The 25,214-nt window shown below is 44.4% G+C and overlaps 1 protein-coding gene across 1 annotated transcript in view; it reads right to left on the reverse strand.

The window, feature by feature from the left end:
• RNF111 (ring finger protein 111) overlaps window positions 1-25,214 on the reverse strand; it is a gene marked incomplete in the record, with an annotated part of 1,207,185 nt that overhangs the window by 742,313 nt on the left and 439,658 nt on the right. The window contains 1 exon segment of the mRNA XM_044078570.1: window positions 23,856-24,081. Within this exon segment, the coding sequence (XP_043934505.1) occupies window positions 23,856-24,081 (226 nt within the window).

A 25,214-nucleotide genomic window follows, 5' to 3' on the forward strand; every position in this document is an offset into this window, starting at 1 on the left:
CGGACTTTGGAATCCGGCCGACCGAAGGGCTGCCTGACGACAGGACAACCCAGTTGTTATGACTGCAGATGCATCCATGAAGGACATCTAAACCTCTTCTGCAACATCAACATAATGGTTGGGAGGGACAGGTATATTTTGCACAGGATACCGCTGCTCTGGAACAGAATACCCATACACATAAAAGCAACATTCATCCCTGTCCATATTAATGCACAACTTAGATCTATGGATGGGAAACAGAACAGTTACCACAGAACTGTCCCCTGCACTAATGGACAGAGGAAGCTCCCTAAATGCTTTATCCCATGCATGGGTCCCCTCAAATTATCTATGGTATGATCCCAGTTACTCTCATTAGAGTATATATAATTATCATCCATGGGATGGGTAAGGGCAATCTGCTACTAATGGGATAGTTTACTTTGGCACAAAAAGAGATTTGGTTAGGCCTAAAATGGCCTGCAAGGGCAGCCAACCTAGTACTCACCTATGAACAAAAAAAACCTTAGTTAAAAACAGAGATACCTTTCCTGAAATTAAAGTTTTGTCAGGTAAAGAGTACATAAGCACTATCACAACACAAAGTTTCTTTTCTGCCCCTAGAATACACCTCCTGACTCTCCAAAATATAAATATTAGAGTAAAAGATAACTAATAAGAGAAATAATCCAAAAAGCAAAAACGCTATAAAGACAATCAATAAAAATACAAGTGTGTTAGGATTCCCCAACAGGGACATAGCTGCTGAAAATAAAAGCCTTAGGCCAACCGCTGTTGCCGAGTAGGCTTACAGCTTTATCTACACAAGCAGGCAAGAAAGTTCTGAAGATTTTTAGTCACTCTGGCTTCTTGTATAGTTCCCACAAAATGGGATTAGTCAATAGGCAAGCCAGAGTGACAGTGTGGTAGGGGGTGAAAGCTGTTGGAAGCAGACTGGTTGCTCTATCCGTGGACAGGATACAGCTATAGGTACTGAAGCAGTAAGAATGATGATCATCATGTGTGATTAGATGAATTTGTACTCTGGGTACATGGATGAATGCCTGACTACTCTATCCTTCAATAAAGCACAGCTTGTATCCTTGTCCCAAGAGTCTTTGAATCCAAATGCCTTGACGATTTTCTCACACACACAGTCCCAGATGCCCAAAGTTTGAGTGGGTATTGGAGTTGGCATGTTTTGCGTAGGAATGAACTATGGTGGGATATAGAGGGAAGGATTCTACTGAGTCACAGCTGTTCTTAACTAAAAGGAAGGAAGGAAGTTGAGAGAGTGAAAATGGACCACACAGATGCACAGTTATGGTGAGTACATAGCTTTTACATCTGATGTCATTTTCATTCATTCCTCAATGAATGCGACGCAGTCCCCAGCTGTGATAATCTTGGGTGGCCCTCATGGAAGGATGTTCCAGAGAGCTGCAGAACTAAATGCAGCCCTGTTTCTGAAGACAAGGCCCAACTTGTAAATGAGCAATAAATGTACGAACATTCGACCAAGTGGCAGTTGGGCAAATATCACTGGAAGCTCTGGCCCAAAAAGTGGCTGACGTAACTACAAACCCAGCTAGCCTAGCTGAGTGTGCTTTTGGAGGCTTTGGCAAGGTTAAACCTCTCAAACAGTAACATAAGAAATACATTCCGTTATCCATTTGGCTAGGGTAATTCTGAACACTGGTTTTCCCAACTTTTGCTGGAAAAGGAAACAACTGGTCAGTTTTTCTAATTTCTTTCATCCTATTAAGATAAAAACAAAGTGGCCTATGTACATCTAAAAGGTAAAGTATGTATTCTCCTTTACTGTCAAACATAAGAAAGAAAACTGGCAAACTAATCACTTGTTACCGAGGCAATTCTGGGTAGAAAGGAAGATTAGTCCGTAAAGTAACCCTAACTTTATGGAAAATCAAATAACGTTGTTTTGAACAGAGTGCTTGGAGTTCAGAAACTTGCCTCACACAAGTTTTCAAGAAAGAAATCTGACATATGACTTAGCCAAGGGCTCAAAGGGACTGTAAAACTCTGACACCATAGTAAGATCCCAAAGTGGTGTAGGATTCTTATTACAGGTCTAAGCAACAAAAAAAAAAAAAAAAAAAAAAAAGGAAGTTATGTCTTACCATAATTTTCCATTTGTGTTGTAAATCTTTATTCATTACTGTTAGGACTTTGGTTCCGTCCTTGGCCGTTAGCAAGCTCGCGTCAGCCAAAAACTCTCAGCTAAGACCTACCCACAATGCCCCTCTCATAGTCTCTTCAGATCACGTTTGTCTGCCATTATAGTATAGAAGTAATAATACTGATAGTAGGAGGCTCTGTCTGAGCAGATACCTTACCTAATAAGGAAATCCTAAAGTCCACCAGGAGTCCAGGCAGGGGGAAGGCAGGGGGAAGTAATGAATGAGTAAAGATCTACAACACAGATGAAATGTTATGGTAAGACATAACTTCTTTATCTGATGTTGTAAATCTTTATTCATTCCTTACTGTTAGGACAGAGTCCCCAGCTACTTGAGTCCTGGGTGGCCCTAAGGAAGGACATTCCTGAGCACCACAGAACCAAAAGATGCTCGTCCCCTGGAGACCAAATTCAATTTATAATGAGTGATAAAAGATATGACGTCTTGCCCAAGTGGCTGCTGCACAGATATCATCCATAGAGGCTCTGGAATGAAAAGTCACTGAAGTAGCCATCGATCTAGTAGAATTAGCCTGTATTTTGGAAGGTAATGACGCTTTGTTCTGACTGTGGATGAAAGTAATGGCGCTTTTGAGCCAAGAAGATAAAGTAATTTTGGAAACAGGCTTATCCAAACTGGGTCCTGCAAAGGCCACAAATAATTGATACATTTTCCTGAAAGATTTAGTTTTGTCCACGTAGAAATGAAGTTGCCTATGAACATAGAGGGTATGCAGAACATATTCCCCTCTATTTGAATGGTGAGGAAAGAAAACCGGTAGGTCAACAGACTGATTAATGGAAAAGCCAGAAATGACCTCGGGCAAAAAGGAGAGGTCAGTACAAAGAGACACTCTTTCCCTATGAAAAATCAATTAAGGTCTCTTGACATTCAAGGCCTGCAACTCAGATACTCTGCTCGCTGAGGTAAGGGCTACTAGAAATAGAATGTTCCAAGACAAAAATTTTAAATCACAGGAGTTAGAAAGCTCGAAGGGAGGACTTGTTAATGACTGAAGCACCAAAGGAAGTCCCATGGCTCTATAGGAGGCTTGACTGGAGGTTTAATATGTAATACTCCTTTCATGAAGGTTTTGCATAGTTGGTGCGACATAACAGATGAAATGTCAATTCCATTGTGAAAATTTGCAATAGCTGCTAAATGCACTGTAATTGTCGATGCTGAAGTTCTTGAGTGCAACAGGGTAGTCAGGTATTGTAGGATCTTCTGAATAGGCATGGAAAAGGGATCTATGTTATGTTCTTTGGCCCATCTAGAGAACCTAGTCCACTTACCTGAAAAAAATGTTCTGGTGGAAGGTTTGTGCGAAGCCAGAAGGATCTCGAACAGGGGATGAAATATCAGGTAGCCTGGCAATCATTAGAAGTGGAGAAACCAAGCTGTGAGCTTGAGGCTGTTGAGATTGGGGTGAATAAGTCCCTGATGATGAGAACGCAGTCCTTGGGAGTGATCCAGGATCCACTGGCTGTGAATCAGTTGAGGCCATGTGAATGGGAACCAGACTTAACAGGGACAATGAGGATCATTTTGCTTCTCAACCTCTGAGCTTTCTGTAGAAATTTCTGGATGAGAGGAAATGCGTACAGTAGACCCAGGGCCAATTGTGCATCATGAGCATCCCTCGGTGACTCCCCTTGAGGGGGGGAATCAGGGAAAAGTAGCTTCTGCATATGTTGTTTAGGGGTGAAGCAAACAGGTCGTAGCAAGGCCTGCCCAAGCAGCGGAAAATTTGAGCCGCTATTATCGGATTGAGGGACCACTCATGAGGCATCAAAATGTTCCTGCCTAGACTGTCTGCAATAAGACTAACTCCCTGAAATGTGCACTGCTATGAGAAAGCAGTTGGAAGCCATAGCCCAATGCCAAATTCTCGTGGCTTCCCGATACAGGGGGTAAGACCTGATTCCGCCTTGTTTGTTGATGTCCCAGATGACTGACATGTTGTCCAATGGAATTGCAATGGTCCCGGAAGGAAGGGATGTGTGGAACACTTGCAATGCTAAGAGAACTGCCCTAAATTACAGGACAATTTTGTCCAAATTGGCCTCCATGGGGGACCAGGTGCCTTGGACCATCTTTCACTGGAAATGCACCCCCCCCCCTAACAAGTAAGCGACCGTGGTCACTGTGACCCTGGGCTGGGGAAGACAGAACGGTCGACACCAAAGACTTGATTCTGGCTTCATCCACCAAAGCATTTGTTTCTTGCAAAGATTTGTAAGGCATATCATGTGGTCGAGTGGGTGAGTTAAAATCGACAATTGTGATGAGAGGAGCTACTGCAATAGTCTCATGTGAAACCTCACCAGTGGTACCAAGGTAACGGGCTGCTGCCATAGAGCCCAACAGTTGTAGAACAAGGCGTGCTGGTACAAATGTCTGCGGGAGGAGGACTTGAATCTGGTTTCTTATTTTTGAAAGCCTGTGAGGAGGGAGGGAAGCTTGACAGGACGTTGTGCCGAAGATCGTTCCAATGAATTCCAGTGGTCTTGTTGGAGATGTGTGATTTGTCCATGTTGATCGTGATACCTAGGCGAAGAGCAAGGCCTTGAGTGTAAGAGAGACTGAGAATGAAAAGATTCCTGGTCGTGGCAGTAAGGAGCCAATTGTCTAGATATGGAAACACCTGGAATCCTTGTAGTCAGAGATGAGCTACTATGACTGCCATGCATTTATTTACTTATTTATTACATTTTGTTGACCGTTATTGTCCGACTGGGCCAGAGGCCCGTTTTCAGCAGAGGCCCGGGGAGAAAATACAAACAGATTTTAGATACACAGATTATCACAAAATAGAATGCATTTTTACAATATCAAAAAAAATTATATATCAAGAAGAAACATTACACAAGTATTGTGTGTTTACTGGTGGAGATCCAAGGGGAAGACCTACCTCGATGAACAAACAAACAGGATGGTGGGAACTGAAAACCTGCTAATAGAAACAGCTCTGTAGTGAATAAACCAGACGCTGAAGTAAAGCATTAATCACAAGATGAGAGAGCTAATGGCAAAGGGGGTAGAGGAAGAAGAACTAAATTACAAAAGAAGCAGGAGGAGAGACTGTCTGGAGAGTAGCTAACAAGAGAGGAGAGTGCGTTTAAGAAGGGGAGTGACAGGAGCATAGCCAATGGTTGCTAAGGTGATGGTTTTTGTAGGGTTTTGAATTGGTCATGTGAGGATATGTTCCTTAGGGTTTCTGGGAGGGAGTTCCAGAGTTTGACTATATTGTGGGAATAGAGGGAGTCACAGTGTTGGTTGTGGTAGTTGGATACCTTAAGTAAGAGTTTGTTGGGAGGATCTGAGAGCTCGATGGTTGGAGTATGGTTGAACTAAGGAGGATATGGGAGGGTAGTTATTGGGATGGTAGATTATTTTGTGGGTTAAGGCTAGATGATTGACAGACAGAAGGCTGGGTAGCTCTAGCCAGTTTAATGCTGAAAGTGATAAGCAGTGATGGGATGTGAGCAGGAGGTTGGTGGCAAATTTAGCAATTTTATGGTAACAAGAATCCAGTTTATTGAGGTCTGATTTCCGGAGGTTGGTGAAGACAATGGAACCATAGAGAAGGGTACTTAGGTGTGTGCATGCAGTGGCAAGCCTGGCATTGGGTGTTAGGAATGGTTTGGCAATATACAGGCTACCTAATTTGATGTGGACTTTTCTGATGGTCTGGGCAATATGTACGTCACATTTGAGGTATTCATCTATGGTAATACCCAAGAGTTTTGTGTAGTTAGTGGGGGCAATTTTGGTACCGTTAGCAGAGGTGATAGATAGTGGGATTTGTGAAGTTTTGGATTTTTTATTGCTAAATACTATAACTTTGGTTTTGTTGGGATTTAAAATGAGCTGGTGTTGTGAGAGGTACGATTCCATGTCCTAAAAAGCAGATTGCATTCTAGTTTGGAGATCTAGGGTGGAAGGAGCAGAACAGTTAAGGGTAGAATTGTCAGCGTACTGAACTATGGAGGCAAGCTGGGTTGCTGTGCAGAGGTTACTGGTGAATACGATAAAGAAGAGTGGACTGAGAATGGAACCTTGGGGGACTCCCACAGAGGTGGGGAGGAGGGGGGAAGAGTGGTGTGTCCCATAATGTGGCCTGTTGACGGTTAGAAAGCTAACTATGGAACCAGGTTAGTGTGGGTGAGCTAAGGGTACGGATGGATAGTTCGTTAAGGAGGAGCTGGTGGGACACGGTGTCAAAGGCTTTAGACATGTCTAGAAATATAAAAGCGACCTGTTGACCTTTGTTCAAGTGTTGATGGATGGAGTTAGCAAAGGCAAGGAGAGCTGTACTAGTACTGTGCTTTGGCTGGAAACCATGCTGCGAGTGGGAAAGTAGGCTGTTGATAAGGTGTTGATTTGAACACTCTGGGGGCAGTTGGGAAACCAAAGGGAAGTACCCTAAACTGATAATGACTGGTTCCCAGCCGGAAGCAGAAAAAACTCTGGGAGCGTTTGTCCATCTTTACGTGGTAATGCACATCCTGGAGGTCTATAAAGCACATCCAGTTGTCTTTCTCCAGAAAGGGGAGAATGGATTGTACCGTGACCATCTGGAATTTCTGAGGTTTGATGAATTTGTTTAGTAAACTGAAATCCAGGATTGGTCTCCAGCCCCCTGTCTTTTTTGGCACTAAAAAGAACCTACAGTAAAAGCCAGATCTTCTTTGGTCTGGTGGGACTGGTTGGATGACTCTCTTTCTTAGCAGAGTTTTGATTTCTAAGGCTGCGACCTCCCTCTGACTGGGTGGGACATCAGGGATTCGTTTTACGGGTCTGGGAGTGAGGTCGAAAGGGATACGATAGCCTCTGGATATTATCCTCTGCACCCACGCATCCATTATGAGTTGCCAGGCCTGTAGGTGCAGGGAAAATCAACCCCCCGATGCTTCCAGAGGAAAGCAATTGGGCCACTGGTCAGGAGTGCTGGAAGGGTCTGCCAGAGAAGGAATGTCTAGCTCCCTGGTTACGCGGACCCCTCTGCCCCGAAATGGGTGTCTTCCAGATGAGTTGCCCCGGGGGGATTGCTCATCACGAGTGTCGCGCAAAGATCCATGGGACTTCTTGAACCACAAATTTCTTCCCCTCTGAGTCCTGGGGTGTGGAAAAACGTATGCCCACAGCAGATAAAGTCTTTCCGTCCTTCTCACTATGTGAAAGTGTCTCGCTTACTTTGGGACCAAAAAGGGTAGATTCATCAACAGGCGAGTTGACAAAGGAAGATTTAAAAGGGTCCACAAAGTCACACAAACGCATCTAAGCATGTCATCGCATAACGATGCCCGATGCAGCTGCTTGAGCTGCCCCCTCAGTAGTGTAAGAAATCAAGTGCATTGAGGGGTGTGAGATGGATTTCAAGGTAGCTAGCTGACCGGAAACGGTGCCAAAGAGGCAGACATTTCTGAAATTAGGTCTCTTTGGAGGCGAGTAAAGTGTGCCAGGTAATTCAACGACCAGATGGCAAAGGTCGCTGAAGCGTAGGTCTGCTTCCCCAGTCTGTCCATAGCCCAAGACTCCCTGTTTGGGGGGATGAACAGTGGAATTATCTTCCGCAAGTTCCATCTTTGTGGCCGCCGCCATGACCATGGAATCGACAACCAGTTGTTTGGACCAACTGGGCTGGTCTTCCTGGGTGTACAAAATTTTATCTGGCCACCGGGGGGTGGGTTCTATGTTGTCTGGGTCCTTCCAGGCACGCTGCACATTAAGTCGAATGAGCTCATCCACAGGTTGGTCACCCAGGAAGTAAATGGCCAAGCATGGAAAGCCTGCAAGAACACAGATTCCTCCAAAGAAGGGTTGGAGGGCTTCCATCTCCCCACTGCTTGAGGATCTCGAGAATGTCTCCAAATGAGACGTCTTCCGGGGGAGACCGTGGGGACCTTTCTCCCTCATTGCAATCGGTGTCTTCAGTGATAGATTCCTCAGGGGAATCAAGATGCTTCCTCTTGCAAAGTTTCTTCCGAGGTGGCTCCTAAGTGGGATCTTCTGAGGAGAACTCCAGGAATAGGGTTCCCTTGGAGGGCAAGTGTTATGGCTCCCATGCTCGAGGTTCCAGAGTAGGAGGGTTAGATAGCTGCAAGCTAGAGGGGGGTTCTGGTTCCGATGCCAATGGTGTCAACTGCAAGCCTGTTGAAGCAAGGATCCTCTCCATCACCTGGAAAGCAGGCCCACCCGAGGAGGGATGGGAGCCTGGAACCGGGGTCACACCCCACCCTGAGGAGCCCGCCTCCAGGTGAGGAGCTCTGAGAGGACCAGCAACTGCCGGGAGAGCCATGGCCGTAGACGGCGCCACAGAAAAAATTGGCACCGAACTAGGTGCCACGGTGCCAACAGCCCAATCACTGCTCCAAGAGTGCCCCAGCTCCAAAGGAGCCATGGCACCAAGAGTAATCAGTGCCGACAGGGAAGCCTTCACTGTCGGCACAGAGACAGTATGTACCAGGATGGCCGTCAGTACCGAAATCTCCGAAACCCGGTTGGAGGTCGGAGAAGGATGGACAGGAAAATATGCCATGAAAACGTCTGCTCCAAGGGGGAGGGAAGACCTGGTCTGGCTGGTTAATCCTCTAGCTGCCAGAAGCTGGTCCACAATCCTCACTACATCCTTTCTGAAAGACTCCTGGTGGATCTGAAGGACGCTGCCGATGGGGAGTCTGTTCTCTCAAGAAAGGGACTAAATTGCTGTCCCAAAAAGGGGTCATAAGAAGGAGAATACCTAGTTCTTGGAAGGTGCTTGATCTTCGAAACTGAAGGAGTCATTACCAGAGGGGCCGTGTAAGACATTGGCACCGTAGCCGGGGAAGGCGTCGATGCAGGTAAAGTAGTCAGAGTCTGTGTCACAAAAACAAAGCCAGCACTGGAGGAGATGGTGCTGAAGTCGGTACAGTAGAAGGAGTCTAAGTCAAAATCAAAGGCGGCACAGAGGGAGAAGACAGGGATCCTGGTGCCGAAGTTGTCTTCGCCGACGGCGCGGGAGAAGCCCGATGTCGACTTGGTTCCGAGGAGGACAGGGATGTCGGAACCGAAAGACTCCGTTTCTCCTTATGTCTTTTAATGTCTTCATATTTAGGAGGTGGTAAGACCTCCATCCCAGAAAGAGCCTCCGCAAAGGGTGATTTTAGCATACCCTTTAAGGATAAGTTTGTTCTTGCGTTCAGCCAAAGTACGGTCGCTGAAGCTTTACCATATGCATCTGGTAATTGATGGCTCTGAAAGCCAGGGTAGATGAAGTGTACATTTTCTTCTGTAGTATGTCCATCATTTTACTGTCTTTGTCTGATGGAAGTACGGAGGAAGAGGGAAGTTGTCTGGATTGTTTTTCCGCCGAGACAGCAATCACAGCTGGGTCTGCCACAGAAGCCTTGATGAGGTACTTAAAAGTCATCATTAACATAATAGAACTTGTCTGGTCTCTTTGGAGCTGGAGGTTGTGATTCTGGTGCTTTTGAAGCTGAAGCAAAGGATCAATAGAAGAATGGCTGAGGGGGATTCCATCTGCAGAAGTTCACAATACCTTTTCTGTACTATTGTCATTTGTGTGGCATCCCATTTGAAATGTTCCCTCATTTCTGAAATTGTTTCCCCAAAGGTTATGTCTTCAGGTGGGGAATCACTCTCTAAGGAATCCTCTTCTAGAGAACAGTATCCCAAGGGAGAGGCCAGTTGAGAGGCATATGAGAGGGACCCATCAGAAGAGGAGGAAGAGTCCTCCTCTAGAGTCTCAAGTTGGGGTAAAGGGCCCAATAAAGCAGCCCTGGGGCTAAAAGTTAGTAGAGTAGCAGGAGCTTCGGAGGAAGCAGGGCTAAGGGTCATAAAGGCATTAAAGAGAAACTAAGAAAATGCCTGCCAGTCTGGCAAACCTTCAAATGGAGTAGACAGATGTTTAGTTTTCTGCTTTCTTTTCAGAGAGGGGATCTTTGCTAGAGGCTGAACATACAATGGCCTAGGATCCGAGGCCAGCAAAGGGCTTGGAGTGGATTCTTCTGGAATGGAAGCTAACACTAACTGATCAGGTGAACGTGGTTCCCTTCTGACATTGGAAACAGACATTGCAGGTACCTCCACAGACATGCAGGCTGGAAAAACTAGGGTGACATCTGAAGAGGAACCAGCCAAAGTCACCAATGCCATCGGACGTACCTCAGCCCCTAAATCAACAGCTGGTGCGATGTCCGAACCTGAAGGCATAGTCACGTTTTCTGGCCTACTGACTTTGGCTTGCTTTCTCAGTGGTTCGCCTGAGATGGCCGGCGTCACTTCCATGCTTAAGCTGAGTCGTTTAAGGTGTTGGTTTTCAACGAATAAGTTCAGGGCTGAAAGACGGCTGCACAGTGTTTTTGGAACAAATGACTAGCAGATGAACACGTTTGGTAGTTGTGGGTGGGCCCTAAACAGAAAAAAGGCAGAGGTCGTGGTTATCTTTGTGCAGAATTTGATGTCCACACTTACATTTTCCCTTCTTAGATGACATGGACGGAACCAACTAATGGGAAAAAACAAAACAGCAACCAAAGCTAGAAAAGAGATTCCCCAACAGGGTATTTATCTTTTGGGAGTCACTTGGCACAGAGCAGAATAACATTCAACTAGCAGCACAAAAGTTCTGAGGTCAGTGCGTGCAGATGTCACATTTATGGCCCACGGTTTATGGTACCTATGTGTGATATCCCACACACCATACAGCAGCCAGGCTAAGCTTTTGTAGATTGTCTGGACATTCAGTTCACCTCAGGTGGAGGATCCCTCATGTTAGAATACTGCAACATGAGAATAGAAGGACATCTTTAGGTTCTTTACAAACTGATTTAGATAACTGAGATCCAACACAGGTCTCAGGTCCTCTGTTTTCTTTGGCACTAAAAAGAACCTTGAGAAAATTCTGAATCCTCTTTGGTCAGGTGGGATTTCTTGGATGACCCTTTTGTCTAGCAGCTTTTCAAGCTCTAGATTTGCTAACTCTCACTGACTGGTTGAAACATCGAGGAGATGTACCTACCCACTACATCTACCCATTACTAGACCAAACACCAGCCTACTAATTCTGAGCTTAAATATCTGAAGTATTAACAATAAGACACTTTCACTACATGCACTACTATCCACCTACTCCCCTGATGCATTGTCTGACTGAATCCTGGCTAAAGCCCGCTATAGCAGACAATGAGTTCCTTCCTACTGGATACAATGCACTATGCCACAACAGACTCTCTAAAAAGGGGGAGGGTAGCATAACTCTATAAAAACACCCTAAATATCACCACTATTAATCCACAAATCCCTTCCTTCAATAACTCTGAACTCCTCCTAGCTAAACTCAAACTTAGCGACAAAAAGTCAGTCTACATTATCGCATGCTATATACCACCAGGTAACAACAACTTCCCTACCCTAGAAGCCTTCCTACAATGGACAAATCAAAACCTGTCCCAGGAAACTGTCATCTTTGGTGACTTTAATAGAGACTGGAACACATGTTCAGCTATTAACCCCACAAACCATATCAACCTCTGCAGTTTCTCACAAGTATCCCAATCCAGCACTAGGACTAGGAAATGCAAAAAATCAAAGAAAACCTCCTAGACTGGATCTTAATAAATAAGACCAACACCTTTTATCAAGCAGGGGAACTCCCAGACTCCCTTAGCGACCATCAACCCACCTTCCTACTAAAATTCAAAACCCAGGCCGACCCTACCCCCATATCACAAACAACCCGTAACACAAAATACACTGACCCCCAACAAATTCAAACTTGAGTTAAAGCACCATAGCTGGAACATACGAAAAGTACTACCTCTAGAAGATGCCATAATCCATTTCAATAACACTTTCCTAGAAATCCTAAATGCCCACACTCCAGCCCGGACCACTAAACTAAAAATAAACAGCCCCCTGGCTTACAAGAGAGACTAAAAATAGAATATCAGAAAGGAACAAAGCCTGGTATCACTGGAGAGAGACAAAATCCCCAGCAGCTAAGGAACAATTCCAAAAACTTAGGAATGAGACCAACAAAAGGCAGTTTTAGATAAAAAAATAATTATTTCCTACAGCTATAAACAAGCATCACAACCCTCCCCCAAGAAATTCTGGGCAGGAACAAATAAGCTTCTCCACCCTGGCAAACCCTCCAGTAGTGACATCACATATATACCAGATACGTTTATAACAAATACTTTATATAAACTATTTCTAATCTTGTTCAAAAACATCCACCACCACTAATTACCCAGAACCTGTAGATAGACTCAAAATAACCTTCCAATTTCAACCCATCCCTACCAACTATGCCAAAGGTTGCTATCCAAACTTAAACCTGCTACACTAGCACCTGATGGGATACCTGATGAATACCTTCAGTTGGCTGCTAATGAACTTGCCTTCCCTATATCCATCCTTCTAAACAGATCTATCTCAGAAACCTCAATACCACCCATTTGGAAGACCACCTATATTATCCCCCTCCATAAAGGCCAAACCGCCACCAACCTCACCAACTATCGCCCCATTGCCATCTTGCCTCCACTAGCTAAAATACTTGAGAAATATATACACCACCAACTTATGCCATACCTGCTTAACAACCAACTTCTCTCTCCTACCCAACATGGATTTCAGCCTTCTCATAGCACAATCACTGCCCTACTCTCTTTTACAAACCTCATCAACCAAAACAAACACAGGCAATCTAACTTCTATCATATTCCCTGGCCTATCAAAGGCCTTTGATATGGTCAATCGTCAAACTAGTAGAAGCCCTTACTTACCTTGGCCTTCGTAACCAAGCATTAGCTTGGTTTCAGAACTATTTACAAGGAAGACAACAAGCAGTTTGGTGGGACAACAACCTATCCACACTGCTACCCATCACCACAGGAGTCCCACAAGAGTCCATTTTAGGCCCCCTCCTATTCTTCATTTTCATCAATAACCTCCACAGCATCTGTCAAGATGCAACAGTTATACAACACGCTGACGACTCACCATTTGTCTGTTCAGCCAATGATCCTCAGAAACTCCTCCCTATAACCCAAAAAGCCTTCCATACCACTGAAATCTGGTTTCATAAAAAAATAATACCAAATCCCCAAAAAAACAAACTGTTACTATTTACACCCAACAAATCTACCACAATACCCAGCCCATATAATATTGTGTCGTGGGATGGGACTGTCATCTCCCCTGACACACACACTAAATTGCTAGTAGTGACCATTGATAACCTCAAATTTGATCAGCATAAATCAAACCATTAAAAATATCCACAAAAAATTTGGCAGTCTATATAAAAATAAACCATTTCTAACACAACCTGCTAGAATAACTGCTCAAACTCACCTCCTTTCCACACTATTTTATGCCTCACCCATTCTCACCAACTTACCCAAAACCGAAATTGTCAAACTCAAAACCTGTTAAAATCAAACTGCAAAATTTGCTACTCGTGCCCCCTACCGAGCCCACTACTGCCATTCCCTAAAAACTTGGCTGGCTTGAATTCCCTAATCTCCTAAATTATCGTAAACTTTCCTTTGCTCAATCTCCTACTACTCCCAGACAAAACTCCAGCTCTGGTCAATCTACTAGAACTACAAGCTAAAACTAGACAACTTTTCTCTAGCGACAAAAAATTAATCAAAGTCATCAAGATCAACAACACGGCAGGGGACTCCCTCTTCCCTAACTACACAGGCAAAATTTGGAACACCTTACCTACTGCTATTACCTCAGCAGGCTCAAAGATTACATTTAAATTCCTGAAAGAACACCTAAAGCACACATGGATATGCACATGGTTCCACACCTGGCTGACCCCACTCCCACTCTATCCCCTTACTCTTGCCCTCTGACTTCAGCCTCATCATCAAAAGAATGCAACTTCTCTAGCTTCCTTCCAGTTCCACCTCTAATTCTAACCCCTTAGTCAATACCCATATGTCACTGTTAGGACACTTATCTATCCACTACACTTTTCTCTTTACATCTCTACTCTTACTCTATACTTAAGCTACTTACTCCTGCTTTTCTTACTTAACCTGTTATCCAATTTCCCATCTCTGTCTCTTCTCCTGCTACTATATTCCCTACTATGTCAAATATTTGCTCCCTTTGCTGCTGTACTCCCTATTGTGGCTAACTTGCTCACAAGTCAACTGTACAAAGCAAAAAATGCAACCCTACTAAAGTACAGTTTTGTACCTACCATAAATGTAGATGTTCGAGTGCTAATACAGCTGCAGTCATAACAGATGGGTTTCTCCTGCCGTCAGGCGGGTCCTCGGTCAGCCGAATTCCAAAGTCTAGGTCCGGCGTCGGTTGTCGTCGCTTCTTCCCTGACGTCAGTGCGACAGGGGTACAAAGGAACCAGCAGACGCCATTTTCTTCAGTTTTTCTTGCCCCAGATGTCAGCTGCCCCCAGAAGGAAGGCAATACATAAATTTGTGTGATAATGCAGTGCAATTTAATCAAAATACAGTAGTTGCAAGCAAATACATCATAAATGAAAACCCCAATCAGGTTGTATGAGGATGTGTTAGCCTATAGGCCTGCCCCAAGAGGGGAAGGAGGGAGGGAAACCTGGACTGCAGCTGTATTAGCACTCGAACATCTACATTTATGGTAGGTACAAAACTGTACTATGTTCATCGTGCATACAGCTGCAGTCATAATAGATGGGTAGAATCCCAAAGCTATGAAAGGGGTGGTAGGCACTAGGTGGAACTAGGAGGAGCCAAAATGCCCTGCAAGACTGCAGTGGCAAAGCCTGCTCTAGATTTGGAGTATAATGGTAGGTTGTAGTGCTTGGAGAAGGTATGCACAGAACTCCAAGTGGCTGCTTCCAAAATATCCTTGGTAGGAACTCCTCTGAGGAAGGCTGCAGAGGTGTCTGTGGCCCTGGTGGAATGAGTTCTAATGCCAGTAGGAACAGTTTTGCCATGAAAGGAATAGCAAAAGCGTATGCAGTGGGCTATCCATTTTGAGATTGTCTGTTTGGAAATTGGCTTCCCTTGAGCTCCTACCGCATAGGCCACAAAGAGCTGTTCTGATTTTCTGAAAGGCTTTGTTCTGTCCAAATAATAACGCAGTTGTCTGTGGATGTCCAAGGAATGTAGTAATCTCTCCCCTTTGTTTTGAGGATTAGAATAAAAAGTAGGTAAATGTATGGCCTGATTTAAAGCTACCCGATACCACTTTAGGCTTAAAGGACGGGTTGGTTCGTAAGGAAACTCTGTCCTGATGGAGGATGATAAAAGGCTGGGCAGCCATGAGAGCCTGTAGTTCTGAAACTCTACGAGCTGAGGTGATAGCCAGAAGGAAAGCTGTTTTCCAGTATAAATATTACAAATCTGATGAGGCAGCTGGCTCAAAGGGAGGCAATGTCAGTTTTTCCAGAATGAAATTAAGATCCCAAGCAGGTATTGGTTGTTTCCTTGGAGGCCTTAAATTCCTAGCCCCTCTGAGGAACTGTCTTAAGAGAGGGTGAGAGAATAAAGGTGGATCAGTGTTGTATTCTGCAGAAATGGCTGAGGCATGGATTTTGATGGAGGAGAAAGAAAGTCCACTGCTTAGCAGTTCAGCCAAATATTGTAGTATTTGAGGTAAATTCAGTTTTCCAGGATCCTGGCCCTTTTTCTCATTCCAGACACAAAAACGTTTCCATTTTGCGGAGTAAGCTTTTCTAGTTGATGGCCTTCTGGCCTCCAAAATGACATCCTGCACCTCCTTGTAGAGCAGGGCCTGTTGTGATGCTAAGGAATCTTCCATGCGGCTAGATTGAGTGTTTTTAGCTGGCTGTGAAGAGTTTTGAAACTGTGCTGAGTCAGAAGAAGAGGCATTAGAGGCAGGGTCCATGGTGGGGAATGCGTCAGGCTCCTCAGGAGTGGGTACCAGTGCTGCCTTGGCCAGTCCGGAGCAATGGAAATCATCTTTGGTCTGTCTGCTTTGGTCTTTAATAGAACTTTGGGTAGCAGAGGAAGAGGAGGGAAGGCATAAACTGTCATTGATGTCCAACTGAAAGAGAGAGCGTCCACTCTCCAAGCCTTTGGATGGAAGATCATTGAGCAGAATTTTGTCAATTGATGATTCTTGTGGGAGGCAAAGAGATCTATGTCTGGCCTTCCCCATTCTTGGATTATTTCTGTAAAAACTTTTGGATGCAATTTCCATTCGTGTGGATCTGTCATATTCCTGCTTAGGTTGTCTGCCAGCGTGTTTTCCTTGCCTGGCAAGTACTGTGCTTGTAGTTCCATTTGTAAGTCCATGGTCATGTTCCAAAGTGACATGGCAAGTCTGCATAGGGGGTAAGAATGTGTTCCTCCCTGTTTGTTTATGTACCACATAACTGTGGTGTTGTCCTTTCTTATCAATAGTTGACCTGGTTGTAGAAGGTCCTTGAAAGCTATAATAGCATTTATTATTGCTAGCATTTCTTTTTGATTGATGTGAAGGTGCTTTTCTTTTTGGGACCATTTGCCCTGAATGCACCGATCTGTCATGTGCGCCCCCCAGGCATAGTCCGAGGCGTCTGTTGCGATGACTTGATTTGCTTGAGGCTTGCTGAATGGAAGACCTGTGTTTGTTTGACATGCTTGAGCCCACCACAGAAATTCCTTTTGCAGACATGGAATTAGTGGTATTATTGTTTCCAAACTATAGCTGTGTTGAGACCATATGTTTTTCAGGTACCATTGTAGTTTCCTCATATGAAGCTTTGCACATGGGATTAGTAAGATGCAAGATGCCATGAATCCCAGAGCCTGCAGGATTTTCCTTGCAGTCAGCCTGGTGCAATTTGCTAGTGTTCTGAAGTATTGAATTAGTTGCCCCTGCTTCTCTGGCGTGAGGTAGGCCATCTGGGTGTTTGTGCCCAAATTGGCACCCAGGAAAATTATCTTCCGAGAGGGTATTAGCCTTGATTTCTTTTTTGTTGACTGTGTATCCCAGAGAATTCAATAACATTATTACATAAGCCAGATGTTTCAGAAGAATGTGCTTGCTGTCCGCTTGGATCAGGCAGTCATCCAAATAGGGGTATATTTGTATCCCTTGAAGTCTGCAGTAGCAATTACTGATGCCAGGCATTTCGTGAATACTCTGGGCGCAGTAGATAAGCCAAAGGGCAATGCAGAAAATTGATAATCTGTTGAACCTGCAAGAAATCTGAGGTACCTTCTGCAATTCTGTCTGATTGGGACATGCAGGTATGCCTCCTTGAGGTCCAATGTTACCAGCCAAGACTCCTTGCCCAGCATGGGAAGAAGTTGCTGTAGAGTGAGCATCTTGAATTTTGGTACGAGTAGAAATGTGTTTAGGATGGATAGATCCAAAATAGGTCTCCAATCTTTTCCCTTCCTTGGTACCAGAAATAGCCTGGAATAAAAGCCTTGACCTTGTCCGTGCGTAGGTACCTCTTGAACAGCTTTCATGTTTATGAGATCTGTAATTAGCCTTTGTGCCTCTGCCCTTTGATTGTGTGGCAGGTTTGGCATGCCTCTCATTTTTGGAAGGGTGTGAAAATGGAATTTGTAGCCTCTGTTTATAATGTCCAGGATCCATTTGTCCTTTGTGACAATATGCCAATTTTTTGAAAATAATGCCAGCTTTCCTCCTAAGGGGGCTGCCATTTGAGACCTGGTTGGCATGCAAAGGGGAAAGTCATTGGGTTTGCTTTCTGAAAGATTGTGAGTTGTCCTCACCACCTCTTTGTGTAGGAGCTTGCCATTGCCTGCCTCTATACGATCCTTGGGATTGTCCTCTGCCCCTCGGGCGCCTGTATCTTCCTCTTTGGGGTCTGTCTGTGGCAGGAAATGACCAGTTTTTGGAAGGCCAATTTCTACTAAAACGTGGGGGTTGAACCTGTAGAAATTCTTTCACAGTTTGCATTGATTTAGCCTTTTCCTCCATTTTCCTTAATACCTCCTCAGCATTAGCACCAAATAGTACATCCTTTTGAAGAGGGGCGTCTAGTAATTTAGCTTTGACATGATCAGGCAAGGCTTGTTCCTTGAGCCAGGCATGCCTACGTATGACTGATCCAGTAACAGCAGCTCTACATGAGGCCTCTAGAGCATCAAAACCACATTGTAAGGTATGCTTACCCACTTGTTCTGCACTATGCATCAAATCCTGCAACTCCTTCAAGTCTGGTTGTTCAGGTTGTGACATTTTACTTTTCAATTGTGATAACAAAAACTGTTGGTATTTTAGCATATAAAACTGACAGTTTAAGGCCCTCATGGATAAGGTAGCCAAGGTATATACCTTTTTCCCCCACCTTTCTAAGGATCTGGAATCTCTCTCAGAAGGCAATGGATTTCTGGCAATGGAGGCCTTAACTCCCTTGGGGCCCTGTGAGATGGTTTCTGGGTCAGCAGCATGGCTTTTGTATAGAAATTGGTGCGAGTCAGGAACCCTGTAGTACCTGTCAGGCTTAACTGGAGCTGGAGGTAGAGAGTCCAGGTTAAGGCAGGCCTCCGAGTAAACATCATCTAGGATGTCCAAGACAGGAGGTATAGCCAGAGGCCTGTGATGAGGTAACAAGAGAAATTCCCTGAGCCTTTTCTTGGAATCTGAATAATCCTGGCCTTCCCAGTGGAAGTGTTCCCTTAAGGTGTGCAAAGTTTCCCCAAATGAGTAATCCTCAGGGGGGGGGGGGGATACAGAAGGGATGGACTCCTCCGCATCAGAATCTTCAAAAGGGGAGTAAGAAAGTTCCTGATCATCAGAGTGCTCTGAAATAATGGAGCCCTGATCAGAGGAGGGGGAATCTTCCTCCACTCTGGGCCTTTTGTCCGGTGGGGGCTGAGAACCTCTGATTAGACTAATTAAATCCTCAGCCAATTTAAGCATCTGTTTCTTAGGCATGGGGCCTGGAGATGGGCCCTGTGTAGCTGGTCTCAGACTGCATGGTTGCTTTAGACTTTGTGAAAGCCTTGATGGAGAAAGAAGAGGAGGGTCTGAAGACACCTTGAGTGGAGGTGAACCTGTCCACATTCTGAGTTTCAACGCCAAGAGTGGCTTCGGTATCTGTAGTTGGGGTGTGGGCCGAGAAGCCTGCGACCTCGGGCACAGGAGACACCGTCAAAGAAGTGTCGTCGGTAATCAGGGGCTGCGTAGGCGCCTCGCTGAGAACCAGACCACGTGTAGTCAGCTTTGGCGTGATGTCAGTAGAGGCCGCGGACCTCGTGTGTCAGTCCTTGTCTTTGCGTTTTTTAGACAAAACCGGAGTCGGAGTATCCAACGACATAGTATAGTTAAATGCTTTCCCAAAATAATGCTGGGCGAACTCCACCAGACGCTTAATAGTGCGTTTGTTGAATGTAGCACAAAAGCGACAGACCGAGACGTCGTGGTCTGGGCCTAAACAAGGAATACAGAGGGAATGGAAATCCTTATGCGGTATTTGCTTCCCACAAGAAATACAATTATTAACTTTGTCTGACATCGGTCTGAGGCAAGAAAAGTTTCCTCAATGGGGTACTTAGCTTTTAAGAAGACTTCGGTTTCCAAATTTTCATAATCTCAGGAGCTGGCCGACCGGCACTTGCGAACTGCTTCTGCTTCGGGCACCGTGTGGCAAGAAAGTCTGAAGAAAATGGCGTCGGCTGGTTCCTTTATACCCCTGTCGCACTGACGTCAGGGAAGAAGCTACGACAACCGACGCCGGACCTAGACTTTGGAATTCGGCCGACCGAGGACCTACCTGACGGCAGGAGAACCCATCTGTTATGACTGCAGCTGTATGCACGATGAACATCAATGTTCACCATTATGTAATGCCTCAACCTAAAACTGTAAAAGATGTGTTCAAGTCTATGTAAATATGTTAAATCTTAAGCTTCAATGCTATATTACTGGTCAATGTTAAATTTGAATGCTTCTGTATACACCTTACATTTTGCGTAAAATATAACTGTGGAGCTTTTCTCCCCAGGTCTCCACTGAAAATGGACATGCATCCATTCGGACTTTCCCGGTCAACAAATGTGAAATAAAATACATAAATAAATGTTTAATTTTAGTGACAAAACTTGTAAAAAGGAAGTGAAATATCCTGTGGATATGATCTTTTGCACCTACGTATCTCCTGTAATGGCTGTCCAGGCATCCGAGTGCAAAGATAAGCTCCCCCAAATGCCTCTAGAGAAAAACAGTCTGATCTTGGGGACCCTTTCCCTTCATCAAAAAATCAGCATCTTCGATTAAAGATTCCTGGGGGAGAAGCAAAGTGCCACCTTTTACACAATCTCTTCTGGGGGACCTCTTCAGTGGACTGCTCTGGAGAAGTATCCGAAAAAGCAGGGAGTTCCCTAACTGGAATTGCCTGGAAGCTCTTACTACTGTTCCTGTGGAGCAGAATGAAGAAATTCAAACAAAATCCGAATGGGGAACAGGGATAGGATCCCAGGAAGTTTGAGTCGAAACAGCTCTCCGGTAGGAGAAAGCCCACTCCACCACCTCAACAGTAGAGGGATAAGGAGAAGCTAATGCCACCTCATCAAAGCCGAAACTCTCAGATCAGATAAGCCCAGGTCATCTCCGGTCCTCCACTTGGAGGGGGTAGTTAGAGCAGAGCTGTCCAGTTGCCAAGGACTAAAGGGAAGCAATGGCTCAGAAAGCTACAGAGTCAAAGCCACCTCCCCTGGATCCGATTCAGGCGCTTCAGCTCTGAGGCTCGTTCTGCTCAAGGGGTGTCAGCAGTGAACAGATTAGGGAAGTAGTTGGAGTTGAAAATGGAATCATATTTGGATCCAACACTTCAACTCTTGTGGAGGTCTAAGATCTGAAGGTCCCAAAACAATATGTAGGATCAGAGGAGGAGAAGTGATGCTATATGAGGAAGGCTTAAGGCTCACAGATCCACTTGGCGATGGAGCAGGTAAAAGCCCCATCTGGATCTGGGCGATGGAGCAGGTAAAAGCCCCATTTGGATCTGTGTTCTGAGAAATTATCATCCTGTCCACTTCTGTTTCAGAAAGACTTTGGGAGGACCTGATCGAACAGAAGTAGTAGGCCGGGATGGCTTTTTTGGTGTCAGCACCTATGCAACTATCAAACAAGAGTCACAGGAGACCCCCCCCCATTTTTTTTGAGTATATGACAGGGAGTGGAAAGTGCTGGGTTAGGACTTAAGGAATGGTGAGAGAGTCCTTTGTCAAATCGCAGCTGATCACTTGTGATGTTCCAACCCTGAATACACCCAGGATTCCCCTGTTCATCAGCTTGCCAATTTCTTTTAAAATTCTTTTTCTTTCCCTTTGGCTTTTTTCCTTTACCCTGCCAGATGTTTCAACCACTGCACCCACTTTCCTATTTTCCAGCCTCTCAAACAATTGCTCAATGGAGGGGGGGGGGGCAAAGAGCAAATTCTTCTTCTAATGGGACATTGATAAGCTGTGCTTTCACAGTGGTAGGGGTTATCCTCTGGCAGGTATACCTCCCAGCATGACTAAACCCATAAATGTCACACTGCATTACTCATCTTCTGCATCAGAGTCACACTTGCAGTGCTCGTCATCTTGGAAAGATATGCTGCACATCTCCAACACTTACTGTAACATTCAGGTTTGGCATCTGGCAGAGATGTAGACCCTTCTAAATCAGTCAATTTTTCTACTTTCCTTGTCAATCGGAAGAGAATTCTTGGTTGTAACCAATAAATCCTTTGCCCAAATCCATGGAAACTATGGCTGGATCAGCAACTGATGGTTGGGATTCTTGGCAGTAGGAGCTTAGGAATTTATCTCCAAAGATGTACAGGTGAATTCATCCTTCAAGGCTTCAATCACTGGAGAAATAGCCAAGAGTGCTCTACATATTTTCCTGTCAAAGAAATCCTTATATTTCCACCTGAAGTACTTTACCTTTCTAAGAATGTTTCCAAATAAGAAACTTTCTGTTTGGGAGGCAGAGGACAGGGTGCCCTCAGTTTCTGGCATGTAAGAGAAGGGAAGACATCTTCCCACATTACCAGTTTGTCTCGGAGGATTTTGATTCATCGGGGGGGGGGGGGGCATCTTCCTTTCAAAGTACAAAAAAGGCAAAATGATGAGCCAAAAGCCAATTATTATATGTCAAGTTTTGAGAAGAAGTCTTGAGAGGAGGAAAGACCCACTTAACTCACCATAACACAAAATGGCAGAATTTCAACGTTTGGAAGTCCAGGCCCTGCTTTTATGCTTCTGAAGCAGTGCCCTTCTAAGAAGTCTCCAGGCAGTGACAAGCACAGACTAATTTTTGAACCATGAACATTCTCACATACCAAAAACCAACTGTATTCCTACATCATCACCTTCCCACAGTTACCAATACTGTCACCAGAAACAGAGGACTGTGGGGAGGCATTCAGACAGAATGAGTGTCGACGTGTTTCTGCATGGGGGAAAAGTACTTTTAAGTGTGGCACCCTCTTGAGGGGCATCAACAGAGGCCTTTGTCCAAGTAGGCATAGACATCAGGGTTGGGGGTGGGGGGCTTCACTCAACCAGGCGTCCTCATAATAGGTATGAAGTCAGTAACCTGGGATTCCTAGTCTCACTGGAGCTTCCTCCTTCCACCTTTTTAAGTGAGATATCCATGGATAACTTTTCTGACACCATGGTAGTTCTGGACCAAGTGCATACAGCCTTTTCTCACTGCAAGTAGTCCCAAAAGGATTTTGCTCTAATCTTGATGGTGGTCTCATTGAACCTAACATGCTGAAGGCATGAGCCAACATCATAACCCTCCAAAGAAAACAAACACTGTATATTACAATTAGTTTTTTCATTTCTACAAGAAATGTACCTGCTAACTTCAGAAACTGACATCTGGCCTGACACTTTGAAAAAACTCCTATGCTTCAAATGTGCAACAGCAAAGATAAGGCTATAATTTTCTTCCCACCAACAGGACTGGACATTACGCCTTTTGTGACAGAAATCCCAAGAGTTAGGGGCTAGTTAAATTGTGAACATCAGAACTGCCCCATGGAAACTGCCTCTTCAGATGTACTAACAATGAATGCGTCTTCTGACAAAACCTGAAGAGTAGAACGGGCTGCTTTCCCTCTCAGCCAAACACTAAACTGATATCCTGAGCAGGGGAGAAGTTAATCTCCAGTTGCAGTCAGAATGGAAGGGTGGATGTCAACTTGTAGCAAATTCCAAAGGTAAGACTTCGGTCTACAGCTCATTCCCACAGGTAAGGGATGATACAAGCACCACTGATCCTATGGATAACTTATCTTCATCCTCCACTAAGAAGCAAGTAAAGCCACCTTATATTTAAGAATCATAGTTCCACCTTCTATCACTTCTAATTTAATATTTGTCTAGCAATTACTTTTGACTGCAAGACAGATGACAAAGGTATTTCCTTACAACAAAACGTTCAGTCTGAAATTGTTTTATTAACTTCCAGGAAATAAGTTATAAGAAAAGTCAAGATCAAACTATTTCTTTAAACTGCATAGGCCATACAGTCCCAGGCATATGAAAGGCACATATTTAGTTTTCGATTCCCTGCAAGTTCGATGCTGTACAATAATATTTCAGTTTGCAATACTCTGCTATTCAGACTTTTGTTTGACATTAATTGCACTATATGACAAACTAGAACAATGCTGCACTACAAAGAACACAATTACATGATTTCAACACTTACAAGGGGGGTGTATATAATGTCGACAAGAGGAGAGTGGTGCCTGAGGCTGTGCAACCAAGCCTGATCCATACCCATCCACTGGCTGGTTGGATCCAGCACCAGCCGGATGACTGTATACAGTAGTACGAGAAGAGGAGCCTGGACAGCAAGGGTCAAATGCGGATGTAAAACTGCCACTTCCATGGCTCCGAACACCATTACTACTCAAGTCAACAGGTAGGGTCTGCTGGAAAGAAGTAAAAAAATAAAAAAAAAAGACTGAGGATATTTCCCCAAGATGCACATTTCAAAATTTAAAACATATTTCTATAAAGAAAACTTGTGCTTCAAAAATGTAATCACACAGAACCAACAAAACCAGACACATCTGTGTAAATGCCAATTCTGCAAACATGCAATGCCATCCTCAAGAATAACAGTGCCACATTAAGCAACTTGACAACACTGATTGCAAATTCTTCTCAATTAGGCTTCCGGCCTTGGGAAGTTTAATGCACTGCTAATGCTGTGCTTTTTTAGAGCCATGGAAATATCACCTGATGTTCAGATCTCTCACAATTCATTTGTGCTAGCGAAGTGCACAACTGGAAATGACAATACAGAAGCTGAATCAGTGATGAAGCAAACAAACCAGTTTAATAACACATGAATACAAAATTCCTATTAGTGTTAATACAGAATACTGTTGCATGTTTTTTCCAGGAACTACCAGACAGCCCTACAACTGGGATATCCTATCTATCAAACTACAACATTTTGAAATAACTTTTTTTTTTTTGGGGGGGGGGGCTCCTTCCTTTTCACTTTTGATTACATAGCATAAAAAACTGAATTATAAAGAATATACCAATTAAATATATTAAACCCCAAGAAAGGAAGGTGTAGCCACTTATGTCTTGAACCAGGCTCACAGATTTAAACACTGGTCTGTTGTCTGGTAAGCAGCGCACCAGTGAATCACACCATTTTCACAGTAGGAAGAAAAAAAGCCTCTTCCCTTTATCAATTCAAATTAGATAACTTGACAAAGTGATGTTATATATAGGCAAAGCTTAGATCTGTATTTTACTACCAAATTGTTCATTGCATGTGCGTGTGTGTGTGTGTGTGTGTGTGTGTGTGTGTGTGTGTGTGTGTGTGTGTGTGCGCGTGTGGGGTCTAAACATCAACTCCTTGCCTAATGGGACACAGAGAAGCCATTTCTCACATGCTGTGGAGGGACTGTGGCCTCAGCCAAGCATGTCCTTGCATGACAGACCTCAACACTGCTACTGGTTTAATTTCTCCAAATCTTTTGGGTTTCTAATACCATGATGGGAATGGAATCCATTCTCAAGTCAAAGTATGATTAAAGTTCAT

Source organism: Protopterus annectens, chromosome 7.part1 (assembly GCF_019279795.1).
Source record: "Protopterus annectens isolate FY-2018-M chromosome 7.part1, PAN1.0, whole genome shotgun sequence".
Taxonomy (NCBI): Eukaryota; Metazoa; Chordata; order Ceratodontiformes; family Protopteridae; genus Protopterus; species Protopterus annectens.